Below are 24,548 nucleotides of genomic sequence, written 5' to 3'. Positions count from 1 at the left end.
TTTGTTTATAATAAATGAGTGGTATTTCATGATTATTAGACAGTAACAATCAACTACTGACTCTACATATTTTTAAATCGGGACATGTGCTTCCTTCAATGTCTGCTTGGCACAATGTATTTAAATCTCATTCCAGGACTCAAGTAATCCATGCTAATAGTAAAAATGCTGAACTAAAGGCAATGTTGATTGTTCAATTGTTCAAATGGCTCTCTTTAAGGTGGAAAATTCTTTGTCTGTCTTGGTCAACGAACCTGTTTAAAATATTAGCGCAAAAGTAACTGGTTTTCCTTGATATTTGTACCTTATTAAAGGCAAAATGAAATGCTGTGGATGCTGGAAATACTCAGAAAGTCAGACAGCATCTATGCAAAGGAAAGCAGTATCAATGCTGTGCGTCAGTAGCCACATTTCAACTTTAAAGGTAATTTACAGATATGAATCAACTTTGAAATGTACACTTGGGCACCAAATATTGCTTTTGTGTGGAGCAGTGATGTATGTGTACTTCTTCTAATCTCTTCTACTGTATTGACTGTGCACAATGCAGTCTCCTCTGCATCGGGGAGACCAAACATAGATCAAGTCATTCCTTTGCAGAACACAGTTCAAATTGAGCTTCTGGTGAGCTGTCTTTTTTAATTCTTCGTCAAACTCTCACACTGACATCTCTATCCTTGGACTGCTGTACTGTTCCAGTCAAACTCAAATGTACGCTAAAGGAGCAGCTTCTCATCTTTTGATTAGGCATTTTACAAGCTTCTGGACTCAACAATGTGTTCAAAAATTTTATACTACAGCCCCATTTACCCTCCTTTCTTTTGGATGTTTCGGTTTCTCTCTTCATCATTCTTATTCTTGCAAAAAGAAACACATTTTGCTTCAGTCAGATCTTTTGTTTCTTCCCTTGCTTCATCGCCATTCACTTTAGATGTTCCTCTGGGCAACTAACTTCCCTATTGTTCAACCTCTACTGTCTTCCACCCTATTATAGACATCCCTTTTGTCCATGTCCCATCCACCTCTTCCTCAGAAAGCATTTCCCACTTCTGACGAAAAGTCCGTGACCTGAAATATCATTGGCAGCACAGGTCTTGCCTGCCAGCTGGACAGCTGGCGAGAGACTATGCTGCACCTTTTAAGGAAGGCCTGATGGAACCTTTATCAATTGGGCAGTTCCAGCAACATCAGTGGGATGTTGGCCATCTCAACTTAAGTCATGTCTAATCTTAATCTGTGTTTGGCAGTGCCACCTAGGAAGGTAGTAGCTACTGAGTGCGATGATACTGTGGCTTTAAGAGCTGTGTTTTGTCCTGGTTTCTTTCAGAGAGAGAGATTGGGTGACAGATGCTAAGCAGTCTATGAGAAGATAAATAATTTTTGAAGCCCTGGGTTTTTTTTTAAATGTTGGAACAATAGAAGCAGCCTGAGTGGGTGTAGTCAAGCTCCCACCTACAGAACAAGGGAGTTTTATTTTTTTCAGGAGTAGAAGCTGCTGGGGTTGTGAAAAGCTGTCATATCTCTCTTTGCTCCAGCTGAAAACTGAAGTTGTCTCTCTCTGAGAAATCTCTATCTTTTGACGCTCATTACTCCTGGGTTGGAGTTGTATGTGACACAATCCACGTTCTGAATTTGCCAAGGGCATGTTTACGGGATGTTACTATATTGGAACAGTTACTGTTTAGCAGTAAAGTAAGCTATTATTCTGTCAAGCTTGCCAATAGAGTTAAGTTATTCCATGTTCCTCTTTCTTTTGCTGTATTTTAACAATAGCGTTTGAACAAATGGTAGTTTTCATTATGTCGAGTAATTTAACAAATCAAATTGTGATCTGGAACACAGCAGCTTACATCTACCTTTAAAATAGGAAAAGGTTAGGGTTTCTGCTACCTTCTTAATATATTCTGAGGGAGGCTGGTCTGCTCCATCACATGAAGAACTCCAGAATTCATGAATAAGAACAAGTGGGACAGCTCCGATAGTGGTGGGGGGTTATTTCCATGGGTGGATGAGATGGGGAGAGAGAGGCAGGGACGCCAAAAGAAAGGGTAGTGGAATACCTCTCAGCAACCCCTCGCCCCAGGTCCATGTCCTATGTTCATGCATGCGACAGGGCATGGAGTGCCTACGATCAAGGCACACCCCTTGCTCACCAACCTGCAGCCTTCACGCTATTGGATTCTGGCAAGGCCCCAGAATCTCATGTTCTTCGGTGCTGGGACAATTCCACCCATAATCCTTAAATTATTGATCTCGTGGGAGGGTGGTTAAATATTACTAAAATATTACTAAATGGCAGCCAGAGTACTAAACCATAAATGCACCTTTGAGTAACAAAACACAAGCAATTTCACCATCACCCTGTCAGTTTATGATATCACCTGAATTACTGTCAGTTTACCAGTGCCTATTAAGACGTGGTCAAAAACCACATGACATCAGACTATAGTCCAACAGGTTTATTTGAAATCAGATGCTTTCGAAGCGCTGCTCCCTCCTCGGATGTAGTGAGAAGGAAGCACACAGAATTTATGGGCAGACAGATCAAAATATCATACAAATGAGGTGAGTGGAGTGTTGGATAATAAGTCTCTGCAGGTGACCAAGGGTGTTAGATGGCGTGAGTGAAGTGTCTACAGCTGAATAACAACCAACTTTAATCACAGTAAAGGAGGCAGAGAGATAATTATAAAAATCCAAGTGCTGGAGACAAACCAAACAACTGAAATAACATGGAAAGCAAACAGAAGCAGCTGGAAAAATCCCCACCAGGTCCAGCAGCATCTCTGACGAGAAACCAGAGGAAGGATCACTGGACCCGAAACGTTAACTCTGATTTTCCTTCACAGATGCCACCAGACCTGCAGAGCCCCCTCAGCAGCTCCCCACCCATGCTCCTGATTTACAGTATCCGCAGTTCTTATTTGACTGGAATAACATGGAATAAGATGTGGCTAACAAGGAGGTGAGAACCACAGTTTGGTTACCGCTAAGATTTTAGTTTAAATTAGTAAGTTAATAGGGATCAATTGACGTCACTGGGAGTTCTAAAAGCACGGATCGATAGTTTTGCGGACAAACATCAACAAATTTTGCAACAAATGACAAAGTGAGTCACCGCATTACAATCCAAAATTTAAATCATAGAGCTTTGATAGTCATGTATCCAGTGAAAATTCACACTTTAAAAAAGCACTATTCATGCATTAAGAGCTCAGAATGAACTGCACAGTTCAGTACTAATCTTTAGCCTGCTAAATACATGTTTCTTGGACGTTTCTCTTGGTTTTCACTTACAGTGGTGAGTCTCTCCAGTGCAGAAAACCTCTCGTCCCAAGTGGCTGTCGATTTTTCAAATGCCTCATGCTTCTTGATGAGTTTTTCAACCTGATCCACGCTGTTCCCAATGTCACGGCTGTTAAGGTAAGACTCTTGCGTAATCAGCCATGCTTCAGCAACGGAAGCATCTCTTGCAAACTGACACACTTCCAGTACTGGAAAAGCAGAAAAACATAACAATGCAAAGATTTTAATCAGTTACCATGAGGAAAAAGGATTTTGTGATGTTTAGGGGGTTGGAAAGATTTAGGCATTTGCACTTTGCTAATGCAGGATACTCATTTTGAGAATGATTTTAACAGTCTTAAAGCATTTCATTCAGCTTTCAGAGATGCCAGTGTTGGGCTAGGGTGTGCAACGTTAAAAATCACACAACACCAGGTTATAGTCCAACAAGTTTATTTGGTAGCACTGGCTTTTGGAGCGATGCTCCTTCAGCTGGTGGTTGACAACTACCTGATGAAGGAGCTGTGCTCCGAAAGTGAACCTGTTGGACTATAATCTGATGTTGTGTGATTTTTAGCATTCAGCTTTCGGAATTGCTGGTGTTTTCTGGTGAAAACTTCAGTGAGGAAGCTAAATAACTGAAAATTAAATCCGTTTTAGGAACAGTCACTTACTTCACTTCAATTACATAAGATTCATTTTAAAATAATTTTTTAAAGCAACACGCAGATTTAAATGAAACCGTGCCTCTCCACTTCAGATCAAAAACAGGTTTAAAGACAAATTTATCATTGTCTGTCACTGTGTTATTTGCAGCCTTGTTGGGTAAGGAGTGTGCCTTTTTAATTCCTGTCTCTTTAAAAACTGAACAGCAAGGAGAAGGAACCACTTTTAAAAATAATAAAGAGGGATTTACCAGGTTGGCTGCATAACTTCACAGCAAGGACTGCGCTATCTATTATGCACTCTGCATTTTGTGGCTATGGGTTCTTGCGATGTGCAGATGATCAGAAGCCAAGGAGTTGCTTCCAAGCAAAGATGATTGGTTCTCAGCTAACTGAGCAGGTTGGAACTGGAAACAAAGTTCCAGAGACACAGGCAGAGAGAGAGAGAAAGACACAGAAGTGTGTTTTTGTTGTCTCAATCAGAACTGTCTGTTCTGTACAATAAAAAAAACTCAGTTTAAACTTGAAGAAAAGGTTAAACTTTTCCAGCAGCAGTTGCTATGAGCTGTAACTTTAGATTTGACAAATCAGAGATATTTTCCAAGTGCATCAATCAATCTGTGCTTTTAACATACCAGTGGAAGCTCCCAGGGAAGAACGACTTAACATCAAGGCTGAAGGAGAAACATCTCAACTTCAGAATCCTCCACCAATAATGTAAATAATGTTATGTGTGTATGGCACGAAGGAGGAACTCACAAGGGTTATTTAGTTATTGGTATTGGATGCTAATGCTTTATACCTATTTATTTGTAGTTATTGTCTAACTACTTATAACAAATAATAATTCTTGTTTTGTACAAGTATTCTGTCAACCTTGGTCAGATAATCAGGCAACTGGGCTTTCTAACAAATGGTTGCTCGACTCAAGATTTTAACTTAGTTTCTTTTGCCACGGAAGTGGACAGATCTACTGAGTTCCTCAGCTAGTCTGGCAGTAACAGGGAAAGAAAGCAGAGTTAATGTTACTGGATTCTGAGGAAGGGTCACTGGACCCAAAATATTAACTATGCTTCCTCTCCACAGATGCTACCAGACCTGCTAAGTTTCCCATCACTTTCAGTTTCAGATCCCCAGCAGTCACAATTTGCTTTAAGTTAGAGCACTGCATGCACCTTACAAAAAAAAATTAACAATTTGGTATGACTTCAGGAATAATGGGGTTATTGCTTTGCAGCACAGGGTTCATTTTAGCAGACTGTTAACAGAATGCAGAATGTACATTGCCGGGAAGTTGGTTTTGACTTTAGTCCTCTGCTGTTATTGTCGCCAAATGTGGCTTTAGGCTTCAGAATGCCTGGCCATAGTTGTCTTATTAATGTCCTTCTTTCTCATCCACTTCAGCATGCTGTCTTCCTCTGGCTTATACAATCTCTTTGGTGCTATATCACATCTGGTTGACATGTACTACAGTTTACACAGCATGATACAAGTGTGACTCAGATATCCCAGCAATGTGTTATGTAAGACAGAGCTCCTCCAATGGGATCATTCACCGGGTGGCACGGTGACTCAGTGGTTAGCACTACTACCTCACAGCACCAGGGATCCAGGTTTGATTCCAGCCTTGGGCTGTGTGGAGTTTGCACATTCTCCCTGTGTCTGCATGGGTTTCCTCCCACAATCCAAAGATGTGCAGGTCAGGTGAATTGGGCATGCTAAATTGCCCACAGTGATAGGTGCATTAGTCAGAGAGAAATGGGTCTGGGTGGGTTACTCTTCAGAGGGTCAGTGTGGGGACTTGTTGGGCCGAAGGGCCCATTTCCACACTGTAGGGAATCTAATCTAATCAGTTCACCCAGACTGTGGATTGGCCCAACTCCCATGGGCTTGTACTCAGGCAAAATGTTTTTTTTGTCTGCAACAGCTTACAGGAACTGATAAAACCACTCATGGTTTGCATATTACAGTATAAGCTTTAAGTATAGAGGATGTCAGTGAAACCCATACAAATATGAAGCTAAGTCAACAATGTTTTATCTGCTTCCTTCACTGAGATAATGCAAGGAAACAGCACAACACTTTCCCATAGAGGGTAATGAGCTCATCACCAGATAATGCTTTAGCGATATTAGTCGAGGGATAAATATTGAGCATGATAGGGATAACTCTTACAATTTTTCAAAACAGCACTCTTAGGTTCACCTGATAGGGCAGACAAAACCTTGGTTATACAGCTTAACTGAAAGACAGCACGTCTGACAGAGCAACATTCTTTCGGTGGGGCACTGAAGTGTCTCAAAAAGAAAATATGTGGATAGCATTTCACTTACAAAGACGTAACCAGTACCAGCGCTCCTCCCATTTATCCATCATTGATTTTCTCTTCTCTGTGAGTTGTACCAGCTTGTCTTTAATCTAAGGAGGTAAAGATTTGTGGACATCAATGGTGCATTCTATTTTACATATGAATTTTGAGTATTGTGGGATTTATAATCGAGAAACAATTATATGAATGCTGGAGTGTAAACAGTGATATATGAAGCTGCTTCGATTAATAAGAGTTTTGTTTATATTTGTGATGCTTGAACAGTTTGGTGACTATTTCAATTGAAAAACATACCTCTGCCTACCTCAGTTTCTACAGAAAAGTAATGTCAGCATTTGTTTCAAACAAATAGTGGTTCAGAGGTTTGCCTGGAATTTAAGGGGCTAACTAATGAGGATAGGCTGCACTGACCGCGCTTGTTTCAACTGGAGTTTAAAACTGTGAGAAGTGTCCTGATTGAAGTGTATTATGTCAAGTGATCTTGTTAAGAAGAACGAGGAAAGAATGCTTCCTTTAGTGCATTAGTCCAGAACAAGGGGGCACTTTCTTTTAAGACAAGAGATGGCCCCTTCAGAACAGAGATGAGGACTTTTTTTTCTCTCAGATGGCTGTGCAAATTTGGAATTCTCTGCCTCAGAAATGGTGGAGGCTGCATCACTAAACTTTTTAAGCAGAGGCAATCTCTTTCTCTGCAGGATTTTCAAGGGTTTATCAAGACAAGTGAGAATCATTAGTACAGAAGAGCCCCTTCAGCCCATCATGTCTACACAAATGAAAAGTACTCTAAATCTACACTAGTGCCACTTTCTAGCCCTTGGCCCAGTCTAGTGACCCCCGGTGATCAGAGAGGAATTAAAAACTTGACTCAGGAGCCCCTGTAATTTCCTCCCTGATGCCCACAGCAGCCTGGAATACAACTTATCTGGATCTGGGGATTTATCCGCTTTTAACCCTACCAAAACCTCCTCACCCCCCATGTCAGACTGCTCAAGAATCTCACAGGACAAATACTGAATTCCATATCTACATCCTTCTTCTTCCAAGTGAAGACAGAGGTGAAGTCCTTGGTTAACACCTTACCAATGTCCTGCAGCTCCGTACACAGAGTGCATGCCTCATCCCTAGAGGCCCTACTCCCTTCCTGGTTATCCTTTTCTCCTTGATTGATTGATTTATTGCTGCTACGTGTGCCGAGATACAGTGGAAAGTGTTGTTTTGCCTACTATAACAATCAGATTGCATCATACAAAATGCATCAGGGTAGCAGAACAGTTTGCAGAATACAGTGTTACAGCCACAGAGAAGGTGCAGAGAGACCAGAATTAACATTTGAGAGGTCCATTCAAAGTCTGATAACAGTGCCGAAGAAGTTGTCCTTGAATCTGTTCATACGTGAATTCAAGCTTTTATATTTTCTTCCCTTCGGAAGAGAATGGAAGAGAGTATAAGCGGGGTGGGAGCGATCTTTGATTATGTTGATTGCTTTCCCGAGGCAGTGGAAAATATAGATGAAGTCAATGGATGGAAGGCTGGTTTGTGTGATACACTTGGCTGTGTTCACTTATAGATATACTTACAGATTGTCTTGGGATTCTCCCTAAGCTTACCTGCCAGTGTTTTCTCATACCCATTCTTGGCTCTCCTAATTGCTTTCTTAAGTGTCCCCCTGCACTTTCTATATTGCACTAGGGCCTCCGTTGATTTGCTCCCTTCACACATACTAAAGGGCATTCACTTTTCTCTCTTATCCTGTCCTGCACATTCCCATTTAACCAGAGCTCTCTTAGCTTGTTGCTTCTACATTTCCTCCCTTAAGGGAACATGTTGGGCCTGTACTCTTGCCCATCCTCTGTTCTGCTGTAGCTTTACCCAGAAGTAGCTGTTGCAGTCTACTTGGGTCAGATTCTGCGTTATTTTAATAATATTTGCCTTGTCCCAACCCAAAAGGCCTTCTCTGCATATTTGTTCCCTTTCCATAACAAACTTAATAGGTATACCGTTGTCGTCGCTATCACTAAAATGCATTCCCAGTGCCAGCTGAATCGGCTTGCATTGCGCTGTCCTTTGTTGGACCTTCTACATCTTAATATAAAAAGTTCTCCTGAATACATTTTAAGAAATCTGTCCCCTCTAAACACTTTACCTTGTGACCAACCAATCATTGTTGATCAAGTTGAAATCCCTTATTTTTGTTGCACTATTATTGTTTTTAAACATCTCAGTGCATTGTCTACCAATCTGTTTCGCTAAAAAACTGACTGCTTCGGGGTCTATAATACACTTCCAATATTTCCTTCCTTTATGTTTCATCCTTCCATAAGGTTATTGTTAAGAAATCAATCTATTATCATTTCTTATTTCTAAGATCCACCCACAAAGCCTCATTTGAAGATCCTTCCAAGGTTTGATTTTACCTAGCCCTTACAGAATGCAGTGGTTCACAAAGACAGCTCATCACCACCTTCTCAAAGACAATTAGGACAGGCAATAAATCCTATCAGCCAGCAACATGCACATCCCAGGAATGAATAAACAAAAAATTAGTTCAGTTTAGGAGAGATAGAACTCTTCATCCGTGCCAGACACGCTATTCTAAGAAACTGTCCTGAGAAAGCTTTATGAAAGCTTTATCAGTGCTACCTTTGCCTATTTGATTTTTTGCATCTATATGCAGATTAAAATCCCCCAAGATTATCACTGTACTCGAAGAAACTTCCAATATTTCCTTCCTTTATGTTTCACCCTTCCATAAGGTTATTGTTAAGAAATCAATCTATTATCATTTCTAATCTTCAACCAAACCATTTCTAGTTCCTGGTTTCCTGAATGTAAGTCATCTCTCTCTCTCTCTCTCTATTGTACTGATATGTTAGATCTCATGGAATACAGGGAGAACTAGCCATTGGGATACAGAATTGGCTCAAAGGTAGAAGACAGAAGATGGTGGTGGAGGGTTGTTTTTCAGACTGGAGGCCTGTGACCAGTGGAGTGCCACAAGGATCGGTGCTGGATCCACTACTTTTCGTCATTTATAAAAATGATTTGGATGTAAGTGTAAGAGGTAGAGTTAGTAAGTTTGCAGATGACACCAAAATTGGAGGTGTAGTCGACAGTGAAGAAGGTTACCTCAGATTACAACGGGATCTTGATCATATGGGCCAATGGGCTGAGATATGGCAGATGGAGTTTAATTTAGATAAATGTGAGGTGCTGCATTTTGGGAAAACAAATATTAGCAGGACTTATACACTTAATTGTTAAGGTCCTGGGGAGTGTTGCTGAACAAAGAACCTTGGAGTGCAGGTTCATAGCTCCTTGAAAGTGGAGTCTTAGGTAGATACGATAGTGAGGAACACATTTGGTATGCTTTCCTTTATTGGTCAGAGTACTGAGTACAGGAGTTGGGAGGTCATGTTGCGGTTGTACAGGACATTGGTTAGGCCACTTTTGGAATATTGTGTGCAATTCTGGTCTCCTTCGTATTAGAAGGATATTGTGAAACTTGAAAGGGTTCAGAAAATATTTACAAGGATGTTGCCAGGGTTGGAGGAATGGAGATATAGGGAGAGGTTGAATAGGCTGGGGCTGCTTTCCCTGGAGCGTCGGAGCCTGACGGATGACCTTATAGAGGTTTATAAAATCATGAGGGGCATGGATAGGATAAATAGACAAAGTGTCTTCCCTGGAGGGGGGGGAGGGGGAGGGGGAGGGGGTGGGGGGGAGTCCAGAATTAGAGGGCATAGGTTTAGGGTGAGAGGGGAAAGATATAAAAGAGACCTAAGGGGAAGTCTTTTCATGCAGAGGATGGTGCATGTTTGGAATGAGCTGCCAGAGGAAGTGGTGGAGGCTGGTACAACTGTAACATTTAAAAGGCATCTGGATGGGTATATGAATAGGAAGGGTTTAGAGGAATATGGGCTGGGTGCTGGCAGGCGAGACTGGATTGGTTTGGGAGATCTGGTTGGCATGGACGAGTTGGACCGAAGGGTTAATTTCCGTGCTGTACATCTCTATGACTCTTTGGCTCATTAATTATCAAAACCACCTCTCCAGTTTTCCCAGCTTCCTGTAATTCCTAAATATCATGTTCCCTTCAATACTCAAGTCCCACTCTATGTCTTCCTGTAGCTATGCTATGTAATGTAGCAGACTACCATTTCAGTTTCCTCAGTGTGCTACAGGTGTGTAACTAACAGTGCACATCACTAAATCATAGGCTTCCCAGGAATGTTTCTCCTTGATTTTTTGATACACTGGGAAGATGGATGAGAAGCAGATTAGGAAAATTCATTCCAAAGTGTTAACTTCAAACAAGCCATGTAACCCATCCTACTTGCAATTTATTTTTCTATTTGGCTGCAACAATATCCATTTGAGCAATAATTCTTCACGGGACAATTTAAGTAAATATTAAGGTTGAGAATACCAACTGAGTTACACAATGTAAAAGCTACATGGAAACTATTTCATTCAGCTTCATAAGCTCCATGCAAGAAGCTGAAGCACTGTGCAGCAATAATATCTACAAATGATGGTCTCACCTCTTCAGAAGCATGATGATTGCGGGCTAACATGGTTTTGCCCAAGTCAATGCAGGAAGTGAAATTTCTGTTCCTGGCATCAATCTCTGCTCTGATTCCCTGGTGGTATTTCATCAGTAGCTCCACAGAGGAGACATCTCTGTCAAAATATATAACAATTGAACGATGCTTGATTTCACAGGAAAGGAGGTGATATTTGATATATACATCTGACTTAGCTGCATAATCACGGGTTTCGCAATAACTCATACAAAACTTTTTCTTTGAAAAGCAAATGAAATATTACATTCATAATCGACTATTATTTGCTTAGAATTAGGCCAAAAAATGTGAAGTGATTCTCCATTGTTAATCCATCTTACTTGAGTAAACCACAGGATTGCTGCCTGGATAGTTTCAAAGGCATCTCTATCTTACCAATAGCATATATCACATGAGCTAACAGCACGCATCAAGCAACCCGACCTTCCAGTTGCCATCCATTTTAATTCTCACTCCCACTCTCCCAGCGACATGTCCATCCTTGGCTGCCTCTACTGTCAGAGTGAGACCAAACTGAAACTGGAGGAACAACGCCGGATATTTCTTTTGAGAAGCTTACAGCCCAATGGATTCAATATTGACTTCACCAGCTACAAAGTCCCTTCTCCCTAAGCCTTATCGTGTATGCAGCCCCACCCTTCCCCCTCCCTCTCCCCCTCCCCTCCCTGACCTCTCCTAACATGTTCACCTTCCCTCCCATCTTTCCACTCCACCCTTCCCACTGACCAATCACAATAATCCCCGACCTGCATCCACCTATCACCATCCCACCTACCCTTCACCTAGCCCCATGCCCCTCTGGGCTCCTTTTCCCTCCACGGTGCTGAAGGAGGGTTTTGGCCCAAAACATTGCCTTTCCTTCTCCCCAGATGCTAACTGACCTGCTGTGCTTTTCCAGCCTCATATCTATTGACTCTAACTTCCAGCATCTGCAGTCCTTACTGTCTCCAGGATATCCTTTTCTGCCTGGTGTCCTATCTCAAGGATCAAATAAGTTTCGTCCTAATTGTTAATGCCTATTGAACCTTCTTATTCATGTTATGTTCTCCCTGGGCTGAATTAAAACCATATCCTTCCAACCCCAGGCTGGAGAGTTAGGAGGTTTCTTTCAGGGGCAGGACATAATAATTAAAAAGTGACTTTCCAATAGCTACTTTCTGTCTGTCTGAGGCAAATATGAAACTTTGCGAGGGTGGTGAGGGAATCAAGCAGGTCATCCATGTCTGGATCTACTGAGGCCATAAAGTGATCACTTCATGAGCCACACTTACCACTAATCAGGGGCAGCACGGTGGCTCAGTGGTTAGCACTGCTGCCTCACAGCACCAGGGTCCCAGGTTCACTTCCAGCCTCAGGTGATTATCTGTGTGAGTTTGCACGTTCTCCCCACATCTGCGTGGGTTTCCTCTGGGTGCTCTGGCTTCCTCCCACAGTCTAAAGATGTTCAGGTCAGGTGGATTAGCCATGCTAAATTACCCATAGTGTTAGGTGCATTAGTCAGAGGGAAATGAGTCTGGGTGGGTTACTCTTTGGAGGGTCAGTGTGCACTGGTTGGGCCAAAGGGCCTGTTTCCACACTGTAGGGAATCTAATCTAACCTAGTTTCCCTGCAATGGGGGAAGTGTATGCCATGTTAAAAGAGCCCAATACCTTCAGGGTTGGTGTCAGGCATGGGAACTTCATTCCAGGTCTACTATGGTCATTCAATAATATTTTTCACCATCACCATCACCTCAACAGTTCCCCATTTTCCCTCCACAGGGATACTTCAAAACTATCCATTCAACCTCCCCTGTTAGGTTTTACCAACCTAACCTGGGCTATATTCTATCCCATTCTGACTCCCACCTTTTACCTTGGTGCCCAGCTCCAGCAAAGATGCCTATTGGGAATGGCCAATGTGCCCCTTTACCCCCGCTACTTCTACCTGGCATCGCTGCAAGCACAGTGCTGCCAGCTATCCAAATGACCAGTGGTGCTGTGAAGCAGGCATCTTGTCCCTGAGGTGGGGGAATACCCACCTCCAGCTTATTCATTGGCAATCACTCGCAAACAACCATGATTGTCTATCAACAAGCTTCCGTGTCAGAGTTTGTGCGTTTCTGCGGGTCCTTGTGCGGCTGATGAGCCGAATCCTAGAGCCACATTTCTGACCTTACATTTGCCAGATGTTTCTAATCGGGAGATGGAAATGCTCCCTGATCTCGAGATTGCTGGCATTGCTTTTCTGGTTCCTTTTAGGTATCTCCTCCTACTAGTCACTGTTTTCAAACAATTGTGTCCCTTCAGGTAACATATTCCGCCTAGCCAGTTTCTTCTGAGTGAGGGTCTCCCAGGCATTAACATTTCCTGTATTTGTTGAGGGAATCTTCAGGGAGTCTTTGAAGTGTTTGTCTTTGTCCTCTTCACATTCAAGTGCCTTCCTTGAGCTGGGCAAAGAAGATTTGCTTTGGCAGTCGGAACCCAGGCTTCCTAAGTATGTGGTTGGTCAAGTGGAGTTGGTTTCGGACAATCATAACCTCAATGTTGGTGTTATCCTTCAGGGATGCTGATGTCAGTACACCGGCCTTCCCAGCTGGTGCACAGAAACCATCTCATAGAGCACTGATGGCATTTCTGCAAAGGCCTTGAAGTGGTGACCATATGTAGTCCCAAGTTTCTGACCGATACAGAAGAGCTAGAGGGATGACTGCTTATACACGACAACCTCAGGATCAGCAGAGGTGTTGTAGTTGTTGAAAATGTGCATCCTTTGCCATCCAAAGGTGGGGTTCATGGATTGGATGGTGTGATAGCTCTGTGCCTCGATCTCAGGTGAGGGGTGGCTCACCATGAGTCCAAGATCATCTTTGATGGAGAGCTGGGGAATTTATTCATAGACATTCTTATCTACAATTGCATTGCAGTTTAGGAGTTCCTTGGAGTATTCACTCCATTGGTGGCTGACAATTTTTCTGTCTCTCAGAAGGTTCCGTCCTTATCCTGCTCCAATTTGAGGCCAAGGTGTTAGGTCTGTACTTTGCGATGGTGACACTGAAGGAGCCCCACTCCTTGTCCATAAGGAGTTGCAGCTCCTTAGCTTTCTCAATACACCATTGAATCTTGGTTTCCAGAGTAGTTCTCAGTAACTCCATTGTCGCTGTCTGCTGAGTTCTCCTCTCTGCTTTGCGAGTGGCGTTGTCTTTTCCAGGTGTGGAGAGCTTTTCCCTTATTGTCAACGAAGAACTGGATGATGCGGATGTTCCTTAGAACCAACATTTTCTGTCCATCCTGTGAACAATGCCCACACCACTGGGGAGCTTGGGTTTGACACAATGAAGGATGGTGGTGATGAAGGTGGAAAAGAGGTTGGGGGTAATGTCACACCCCGCCATGACCTCAAAGGATTCTGTCATATTAACATCGGTGAGGACCGTCACTGACATGTTGTCATGGAGGAGATGGAAGAGGCTGATAAATGTCTCTGGACAGCTGGCCTTTGACAGGGCCTTCCACTGCACTTCCTCACTGACTGAGTCAAAAGCCTTGGTCATAAGGAATAAAGATTTGTCATCTTCCTTCAATTCTGTTAAATCGACAAGTGTGTTGAAGTAATTGCATGCTGGACTGCACTTCCTTCCCTCCAGGATGCGTCTTGCCACCAGTACATGAAACAATGAAGGCCGTGCAAAGTTACTCACTGCCTAAAGTTTTCTCTGTGCCTTCGAAGAGATACACATCTTAGTCTAGGGTGGATTTTGGATCAGGTCAAAAACTGCTTTACGTTGCAAAAAGAGTTCTCAGATAGTTTGAATCAGGAACCAGCCTTAAGATTATGTACTCGCGACAACAGACATCTTGGAGGTAAAGAAATACAGTCCAGCAAATAATGCGCTTGTCAATTTAAGAGAATTAAAAGGAAGGTGACAAATCTCTCTTCCCTATGAATGTGCTGGACATGACTTACATTAAACCTGGGACAAAAATTTACACAGACTTAAGGAGCTACAGTTGGCAGAAAAGTCAGTGCTACAAATTGTGACAATAGCTTTGTGTTTTTCAGTTATACTAGATTAGATTACTGTAGAGTGGAAACAGGCCCTTTGGCCCAACAAGTCCACACCGACCTGCTGAAGCACAACCCACCCAGACCCATTCCCCTGCATTTACCCCTTCACCTAACACTACGGACAATTTAGCATGGCCAATTCACCTAACCTGCACATTTTTTGGACTGTGGGAGGAAACCGGAGCACCCGGAGGAAACCCACACAGACACGGGGAGAACGTGCAAACTCCACACAGTCAGTCGCCTGAGGTGGGAATTGAACCCGGGCGCTGTGCTAACCACTGTGCCACCGTGCCACCCATACTTATGTCATACTTTCTGGAAAAACAAACAACATCACTTTCAACTGTGAAAAAACAAGGTCACAATCTCCATCTCCTTCAAGGACAAGGCAGTTGGTGCATGGGGATACCACTACCTCCAAGTTGCCCTTGAATACACACAGCATGCCCAGTCACTGTATCACAGTGGAATTCTCTGCTTAACAGCACAATGGGAGCGCTAACAGCACAGGGATGGCTAAAGCTCAAGATGAAGGCTTGTCACGAGGATGCAAGCACAACACATGGTTAGATGGTCACTTGACTTTGCTCAGGACAGTCATATCTCTCAACAGAATGAAAAACAAATTGTACATTACCGTGGCTTCTCTTCTGTTTCCACCTGCCTAATGATGCTCTCCATCCAGGACATCAAATCTCGGACCATACTGAAGAAGCGGAATTTCTCAGCAGTGTCAACCAACTGGGTACGCCGGCCATCACAGGCATCCAGAAGTGCCTTCCAGGCCTCCACCACCTCTTGCTCCTGTTTCTGGATGGCAGCAGCTTTATCTCCTGCATACGCTGTCTGCAAATGGCCTGCATCATCCTGAAACTGCTGAACCTGTTAATGAGGAGATCCATTTCCTTATCCATGAAGGACAAACAAGGACGTGGTGTGACTTTACACATGGTGCACCCTACACCTTCTATCTGTAATTAAGTGTCCCGTTGTAAATGGCAAAATTCTGGACAAATGCTGTTGGTTTCCTCTCACTTTAAACAATACTAATGACCGCTGTATGTAATTGAAAGGTCACTGAGTGAAGAATTTGAAGTGTTAGTGAGGTGCTACATGAATCACAAGGGAACACTGCTTATTTTGCAGATCTTCAATCAGTTTACAAATTACAAATTAATGAAGCCTAAGGATGAATTACAAGAAAAACTAAATGTTTTAGAGGTTACCAGCAAAGCATAATTTTCTACCATATAAATAGTCGCAACAAAACAAATAACTTCAACTGAAAAGTATTAAAGCAACAGTTTATGATGGAAGGCTCACTGCTATTTCCATGTCTTTTTCCATTACCTGCTATACAAGGCTTTAATTCGATGCTTCGTAACATAGCCTTTTCTCATTTTAGCACTTCCTAAATTCTATCATATTCGGCTTCCTGGTAATTACAGGAGTAATCAATAATGAAGCTACTGACAAATCACGCCTTTGGGAACCATAGGTCCGAAGTGACTTGGGTTCTTCTAATCATGCTACAGCTAATATACATCAAATGTCTCAATTTATAAATGTCTCAATTAAACATGCCCTGCATCGTGCAGCAACTAATGGAATTGCACCTGTTGCAGTTATGTTATTATTTGCCTAATGTCAAGTCTCAGTTTCCACCACACATTAAGTGACTTTGCACAATACCTGTATTCCAAGGGAATGAATATCGCGTTCAAATGCACTGTGCATTCTGTGGAAAGACTCTGCAGTGTTTGCATCACGGCCCAGGTCCTCTGGCAATTCCTCATGCTTTTCCTGAATCAGGCTCAGGAGCTCTTTGCCATCGTAGAAGTACTTGTGGAGCTCGAAGGAGGCAGTCAGGAGCTGTGTGCGAGTATCTATTAGTTCCAGGAGGTCAGCCCAGGCCTCGTTCAAGCTGTCCTTCCATTCTGCAATGTCAGCTGCTTCCGAATGACCTGAATCAATTAGGTCGTCTATCAGCAAATTCACACTGTCCACTCTTTCCTGACCAATTGTTCCTGTCTCCCGGGCAAACTCACGGAATTTCTCTCTCAGTAACTGCAAGGGAAAAGCAAATTGTAGTGAATTATTAGTTATTAAATAAAACATAATTCTCCTCAACCTAACTGATCTGAAAGCCTATATTCTGTAGATGTTGTGAAAATAGAGCGCTGAGTTTAAAATTAGATCTTCCAGTAGTATAAGATGTGTAATATGATAGTGATAGCACAATGTGTTTGGAGAATGACACCAACAATATTGTATTTCAAAGGTTACTCAATTGACATTTATGCAAAGAATTTTACCAAATTTAGTTTTCTACAATTGTATTGCAAATAATTTGCTGTACAATTTCTGCACTTTTTTCCTAACACCCTTGCCACTTTTCTCATTCATGTTGTCTGTAAAGGATAGCTGCCTGCATGGGTGATTGCTAGAATCAACTGGAAAGTCAGCATTGCCTGCTGGGAGTGGTGGGCACTATCAGGACTGGAGGCAGAAGAAGCAGGCACCATGATATAACAGTGTCCATCCAACCAGTTTAGTATGGGGCTTCGGCAATGGTGGACCCATGTCCTACTGGGATAATGCCAGTGGCAGTGGGAAGAGACCTTTAATGGGTGCATTAATGGCTCAGTTAATCTCTGGAGAGGACAGACATCTTCCATTTTCTTCCCTGACAGCAAAATGGTATCACAAGGAAAACATCACAGACAATTCAACCACTCTCCCGCCCCATCCGATTTTTCTTTAGTATTGTGTGGGTGCTGCTGCTTTCCAGCACTCCCCCAGATTAGTTGACTGGAAAAATCCACACAAGCTGTGTACTCATGAGAGACAAAGTAAAGTGAAATTAAACACGTGAGAACTGCACTAGAAAAAGTCACATAAGTTTGAAAGGCAAGATATTTTCTGAAGGATTTTGTTACAGCTGTACTTTTACATAATGCCTATGTGTGATCCAACAATAAATACTCACTGTAACTTGATCATAGTCTTGCCCTAGTTCCTGAGAAGATGCTGCGACATCCCTTTCTGCAATCCACTGCTCCAGGTCCATTACCTCACGGTTCAATTGGAGAAGATGGCATATATCCTCCAACTTTTTCTTCCGCTCATTTGCCAGATCTCTGAGTCCTGCATACAGCTTGTCCACTTGCCCCTGGCGCCTAATGATCTGCTCACTGTAAATCAATCAGGCTGTCAGTTAATTCCGACAGTATTTTGTGGATTGAAGCCTACCCAATAGTGCAACACTTTGGTATATAAATACACTGCTTCCCAGGCAGAGGGTCACAAGGGAAGTAAGTTTGATGAGTATGCAGTTGAGTCAAATAAAGCTTTGATTTTTTTTTGCAAAGAATGGATAGGGAGTGAGAGTTAAAAAGGAGATGCAACAGAGCAAATCATTTAAGAATTAGTTGTCAACTTCTGGTTAATTAGAATGGCAGTGCCTGCAAGGTCTGTAGCACATTGTATATATGCCTGTGAAAGCTGAGAATTGTCCCAAATGGAAGAAATGTCTTAGATGAACTTAGAATCATAGAACCCTTACTGTGTGGAAACAAGCCATTTGGCTCAACAAATCCACACTGACCCTTCGAAAAGTACCCCACCCTACCCAATTACTCTACATTTACCCCTGGCTAATGGACCTAACCTTACACATCCTTAACCACTATGGGCAATTTAGCGTGGCCAATTCACCTAACCTGCACACCTTTGGATTGTGGGAGGAAACCAGAGCAACCTGGAGGAAACCCATACAGACACAGGGAGCAGACACTTGCTCAGAATGAATGGGCATGACCAACAACTGGATCCCTTCAGTGAATTATATAGGGTGGAAGGGTAGAGTTGAGTTACAGTTCTGTAAGAAGATAAATTTTCCTCAAAACAGAGGATCTGGAGCTGTAAGCAGCTTTCTGATATGGACAGGTAGGAGATAGAAAATATGGTCAAATTTATAAGATGGAAATGGGCAAGTGTTGTTCTCTGGATTGTGTGTTAGAGAAAGATTAGCGAGACATTACTTTAAAAATGGCAAAGTACATCCTAATTAAAAGGCTTTAGGAACTCTGAAAATAAAACTGAAAATTACAAAAAAAGCATGGATCAATTAAGGAGATAGACAGAATGATGGCAAATTCAGTCTAAGTATTAGTACATTTTGAATGTCATGTAAAGTGGAAACCGCATGGAGGGGGAGGGTTGGCATGAGGCTGTAAATTAATGGAGATCTTCAGTAGTTCCCACACATCATTAAAAACTGGGTCATGGCAGTAGACAATGGTAAAAAACATTAATGTTATGCTGAGCAATATCATATTAGCTTTATAAAATCAGAAAGTTTACAGAGGCTTTGGAATTTTTAAAATATAAATTTAGGCAGGTTTTAGAAATGCTACTCAATTGTTTTTGATTCTTTATTATTCACTGAGGGCCTCTGTTTGTTGGTCTTGTCTTTTCATTTTGAGTAAGTTCATCTAAAAGCATTTCTTGTGATTGTTGTGGACATTCTTAGCTATCAAGATGTAGCATGTGACTTTATGAAAATTCAGAGACAATTATCAGATTGATACTTGGGATCTGGGAATACTTAAAATTATTTTATTTCCCATTATGATAGTGCTAAACAGTGATTGGCAGAAAAGCAGAAGAAATTAATACATTGATCATTAAGCTAGATAAAGACCAACAAATAGAGAATTTCCAATAAAGGAGACATTCTGCAAAGTAAAGCTAAAACCAATTATTAAATACCATTTCACTTTCATTGGTAAGAATACGTTTAACTCAATTGGAGAACTCTGACAGACTGAAATTTGAAGTTCCAGGGTATAGCACAATGTATTCAATTGAACCTACTTACTTGCTGCCCTGTTGTTTAGCATGCAGTTGCTAAGTTCTATTTGATCAGATGAACATCAATTACCTTTTTTGACCTTGAGTTAGGAACTGCAGTGCACTTGCAGTGATTCACTATGATTGTTTTTCAACACTTTCCTCCTTGGAATTGGTAGGACTGTGTTTAATTGCATACATGAAATACCTAAATTCATCACATAGAGGGCTGTTGACAATAATGTAATCATAGGAACAGGAGTCACCTATTTGGCATGTTGAACTAGTCCCACTATTTTTAGTAACCGTGAAAACTCAAGTTTGTTCATCGTCCCACACTTTAATAATTTCCAAGTATCTATATCCCCCATTGAATTGGTCTCACTTGTCATTGCAGCTTTGAATCTACAGGTCATTATATTCCACAATCTCTCATGCAATGTGTGAAGACATTACTGGGTTCCATTGGGTCTACAGCATAGAAATGAAGCACTTGGGTCCATTGGTCTTTGCCAGTGTTTATGTGCTATGCAACTCTTGCTCCATCCATTTTCTTCATATCCTATCACCATTTCCAAGAAATCTAGCTCATTAATTCTTGAATCAGTGCTATGTGTCTCGATTACTCTTTGTGATAGCACGCTCTATGTTCTTACCTCTCTTTGGCAAAAGATTTTCCTAAATTCTCAGTTGGATTTATTAGATAATATTATGTATTTATTGGATATTTTCACCAATGAAACTCAGATGGTGTTATCTCATCAATTTGTTTGGTGCCATCTAGGATTACATTTACTGTAAAATTCTCATTACAGAAATCAAAATAAACTCTTATAATCTCAAATGATGGATTTAACAATTTGCTCAGTGCAAAAATACCAGAAGAGTAATAACATCAGTCATAAACTTGCACCTTGAAATATCCAAGTAGGCTCCACTGCCTTCTGATGGTCACTGGGCAAATGGCAAAGGTTACCTAGATTTGTCTGTTTAAACCAGTGGTCCTACTGGGATTGGCCCGTTTAGTACCTAAACATCATTATGTTCTCCAGACTGCTGGAAGTACTAATGAAAAACAACAAACCAGGAACAAGTAGGCCTGACTTCCTTTAAATTCTGATAATCGTTTCTCAGAATTAGTCTTTTCTGCTAATTTAAGTATTTATGTTTTCATTTCTACCGCATTTTGGAACCCTTAATGAGTTACTGTGTCTTCTCATTGACCAGAGACTGCACTGCATGTGGGTTTTATGCCTTTTGCTGTCAACAAATGTAAACTCGTTTAACCCTCATACTTCAATATTAATGAAAATAAACCCAACTTTGCATTTGTGTTTTTTGCCTCAAAACTGCTTCTAATTAGTATCGCGGCTTTGATGAAGGTTCTGGTGGTCTGAGATGACCACAGCATTGCGACTCACCCCTCAGGGTGCTCTTCAGTAAGAAGTTTCTGGGCCCTGTCAGCCAGCTCCCGGATAATGTTCCCATAATCAAGTACGGCCTGTTGCAGGATCAGGTGTTTCTTCAACATTGTAGTTGCGCCAGCTTCATCCTACAGAACCCAGAGGAATGTTGGTCAGTGTACATACCAAGAACAGGCGCTTTGTGATTATGTTATTAGAGGACTGAACCTGGGTCAATGATCCAACAACATGGGTTCAAAGTCAAGATTAGAGTGGTGCTGGAAAAGCACAGCAGGTCAGGCAGTGTCCCAGGAGCAGGAAACATCAATTTTGCTGCTCTTCAGATGCCGCCTGACCTGCTGTGCTTTTCCAGCACCACTCTAATCTTGACTCTAATCTCCAGCATCTGTCGTACCCACTTCTGCCTAAAATGGGTTCGAATCCCATCATTTGAATCAAATCCCATCTCTTTGGAAGTTAGTTAATTAAATAAATCTGAAATAACAAGTTACCATCAGTAATGGTGACCATGGACCTACGAAATTATGTTTAAAAAAAACCATCAGCTTCACAAATGTCCTCTAAGAAATGCTGGCCTTTATACGACTCCAGAACCACAGCAAGTGGTTTACTCTAAACTGCCGAAATGACCCAGCAAGCCACTAATTGTATTGAAGTAACAGCAAGGGTGAATAGAAAAAAAACAAAACAACCAACCCATATACATACCAATCAACCCCACAAAGACATTCTCATTAACATTTGGAAAATTGTGCTAAAATTGTGATAGTTGCTTCCGTGAAGTCAAGCTGAAGCCTAATTTCATCAGAATTTCATCTATCATCCAAGATCCCAGATCCCTCTTGGCCCATACTATCCCACAACATCGCATAGCAGCCAAATGGTACACTGTTGAGGGAATGGCCTTACCGTTGACTCTAGATCACAACAAGGTCTCACAACAATAGGTCAAATATAGGCAAAGAAATGTCCCGTTGATAACTCTACCACTACTTTACCTCAGTTGGTGAATTTGTTCTCCTTAACATGGACCATTTTAAAGAAACATTGAGAGCCACAGAGTGTTCCTTAGATCAGAGTCTTGTGTTCATCACTAAAAGGAGCTCAGTAATGCTACTATTAAATGAGCTGGTTGGGTCCTGAAGGTATGTAGCTGCCAGACTGGGTGACTGGCAAGTGTTCACAACATCAATACAAGGGAAAATCAACTTCACTGAATCTCTACATAGAAGGTGCATCTTACTGTAACAGTATTAATAGGAGTGACCACCATACAATCCTTGTGGAGTCAAAATCCCATCATCAAACATGTTGTGTGGCCTGCTACCATGCAAACTGGAATGGGCTCAGAATGGTACAGGCCTAGCGCAGAGCATCCAAGAGAGGCAGTGGGCAATCAGCACCAGAATAGTATTCCAACACAATCCAATTTCACAGCCGGCCTTATCCCTACATTTACCAGCAGAGCCAAGCAATCACGGAACCAATGCTTCAGATGGAAGTTCTTCAGCCTTACCACATCTTAGTAATTTATTATTCACAACCATTCACAACTAATAAATGAAGCATTCAGTTCAGCCCAAAGTTTAAAATGGAAGATCCATCCCAGATATCACCATATCAGACTTTAAGCCTTCTGCTGATTAAATTTACATCACATGATATCAAGTAATGGCTGAGTGAACTGGAAATGGCAACGGCTATGTACCCTGACAACATTTGGCTGTCATATTGAAAAACTGCATTCCAAAATTAGCTATGCCACTTACAGCTTCAACATCTCCACTTGATAATATGGAAATTTGCCCAAACAGGACCAGTCTATCAAAAATCAGGAGAAATCCACTCCAGCTAATTACAGCCCATCTGCACAGTCTCTATCAACAGCAAAATGATGAAAGCTGTCATTGACAGGGAATTCAAATGGCAATTACTTGCTGATGATTGCACTTTAATTTCATTCAGTGTTCACTCTCATTTGTAACTTCACAGATGGTGAAGCAGACCTTGTCTGCATGCAGCAAGATCTGAACAATGTTCAGAGCTTGGATTGATAAGCGGCAATTAACATTTGCACTGCGTAAGTGCCAAACAATAACTATCTCCAACAAGAGAGTGTCTAACCATCTCCCCAGGACATTCAAAGGAATACCATCACTTAATTACCCACTATCATAATCTGAAAAGTTCCAATGACCAAAAAAAAGGGACAGCTTTATAAATACTGTGACTACAAAAGCAGATCAGAAAGTGGAAAGTCTGAACACTGACTCAATCCCTGAATCCCCAAATTCTTTCCACTAACCACAAATCAGAAACCAGGAGTGTGACAGAATACTGTCTACTGGATCAATGTAATTCCAATAACACACAAGAAGCTATATAACCATCTAGGACAACTGACCTCCTACCTACCACTTCCAACATTCACTCCCTCCATCACCAATACACAATGGCAGCAATGTGTACCATCTGCACAAGGCACTGCAGCAACTCACCAAGGTTCCTTCAACAGCACCTTCCAAATCTGCAACCTTTACCAGCGAGGGGATGGACAGGGAGTGCATGCTAGCACCACCACCCGCAAGTTTCCTCCAATTCACTCACCACCCTGACCTTTATCACAGTTCCTTTCTCAATGCTGGATCAAAAGCCTGAAAACCACTTTCACAGCTCTGTGAGTGTACTTATACCAAATAGATTGCAGTGACTGAAGACCTGTCTCTCCACCAACTTCTTATAGACAATTAGAGAGGGGCAGTAGCCTGCAAGGTTGATATCTTATGGGAAACTGCGATCTTGGAAAAATACATTCAAACCACCAGATATCACTCAAAGCCTCTTCAAGCCCCTCTGACTTGGTAAGTTAGAACAGGACACTCTTTTCTAAAAGCAATTGATAGTTGAACCTAATAAAGCATAGTGTATAAAATGTCAATGCAGAATCAACTTGGTCTGGTCACTCCAACATGATTTTAAGAAGGACACACATCCATGCTTCCTAGCTAGCCTATTAGACTGAATGACTCATGAAAATGCAGTGCTCCATTGGAGGGCCAGCTTTGTCCATTTGGATTTGTCTGTCACTCTAAAGGACAAAATTAATAGAGGAATTATGACAATTTCATATTTCCAAGTTTGAAGCAAACGCAAACATGCAAGCAAACTGCCAGGTCATTTAAAAATAGGTTAGTTTAGTTATCTCCTCGAATGTTAGGTTTCATTAGCTAAGACACAATTTATCAGGTTTAAATCTACTCTTCAGGCTACAACAAAGTCGCATTAATATTAACTCTGAATACAACAGCTCCCATTTCAGATATAAACTATGAAATACATTTTTCTGGAAGTTGCGAAG

The 24,548-nt window shown here is 41.7% G+C and overlaps 1 protein-coding gene across 7 annotated transcripts in view; it reads right to left on the bottom strand.

The window, feature by feature from the left end:
• LOC122553773 (spectrin beta chain, non-erythrocytic 1-like) overlaps positions 1 to 24,548 on the bottom strand; it is a 332,898-nt gene that overhangs the window by 50,773 nt on the left and 257,577 nt on the right. For all 7 annotated transcript variants that reach the window (XR_015757960.1, XM_043698081.2, XM_043698085.2 and 4 more), the window contains 7 exons: positions 21,188 to 21,318; positions 17,902 to 18,106; positions 16,605 to 16,979; positions 15,550 to 15,794; positions 10,821 to 10,959; positions 6,284 to 6,368; positions 3,298 to 3,494 (listed from right to left, as the gene is read on the bottom strand). Coding sequence is in view for 6 of the 7 variants with exons in the window: in XM_043698081.2 (XP_043554016.2) it covers positions 3,298 to 3,494; positions 6,284 to 6,368; positions 10,821 to 10,959; positions 15,550 to 15,794; positions 16,605 to 16,979; positions 17,902 to 18,106; positions 21,188 to 21,318 (1,377 nt within the window). In the remaining variant the exon portion in view is untranslated. The remainder of the gene's footprint in view (positions 1 to 3,297; positions 3,495 to 6,283; positions 6,369 to 10,820; positions 10,960 to 15,549; positions 15,795 to 16,604; positions 16,980 to 17,901; positions 18,107 to 21,187; positions 21,319 to 24,548) is intronic.

This window comes from Chiloscyllium plagiosum, unplaced genomic scaffold (assembly GCF_037043375.1).
Source record: "Chiloscyllium plagiosum isolate Xiang-an unplaced genomic scaffold, Cpla_swu_hap1 HiC_scaffold_8, whole genome shotgun sequence".
Classification (NCBI taxonomy): domain Eukaryota; kingdom Metazoa; phylum Chordata; class Chondrichthyes; order Orectolobiformes; family Hemiscylliidae; genus Chiloscyllium; species Chiloscyllium plagiosum.
This window is presented reverse-complemented; position numbering and strand designations above follow the sequence as displayed.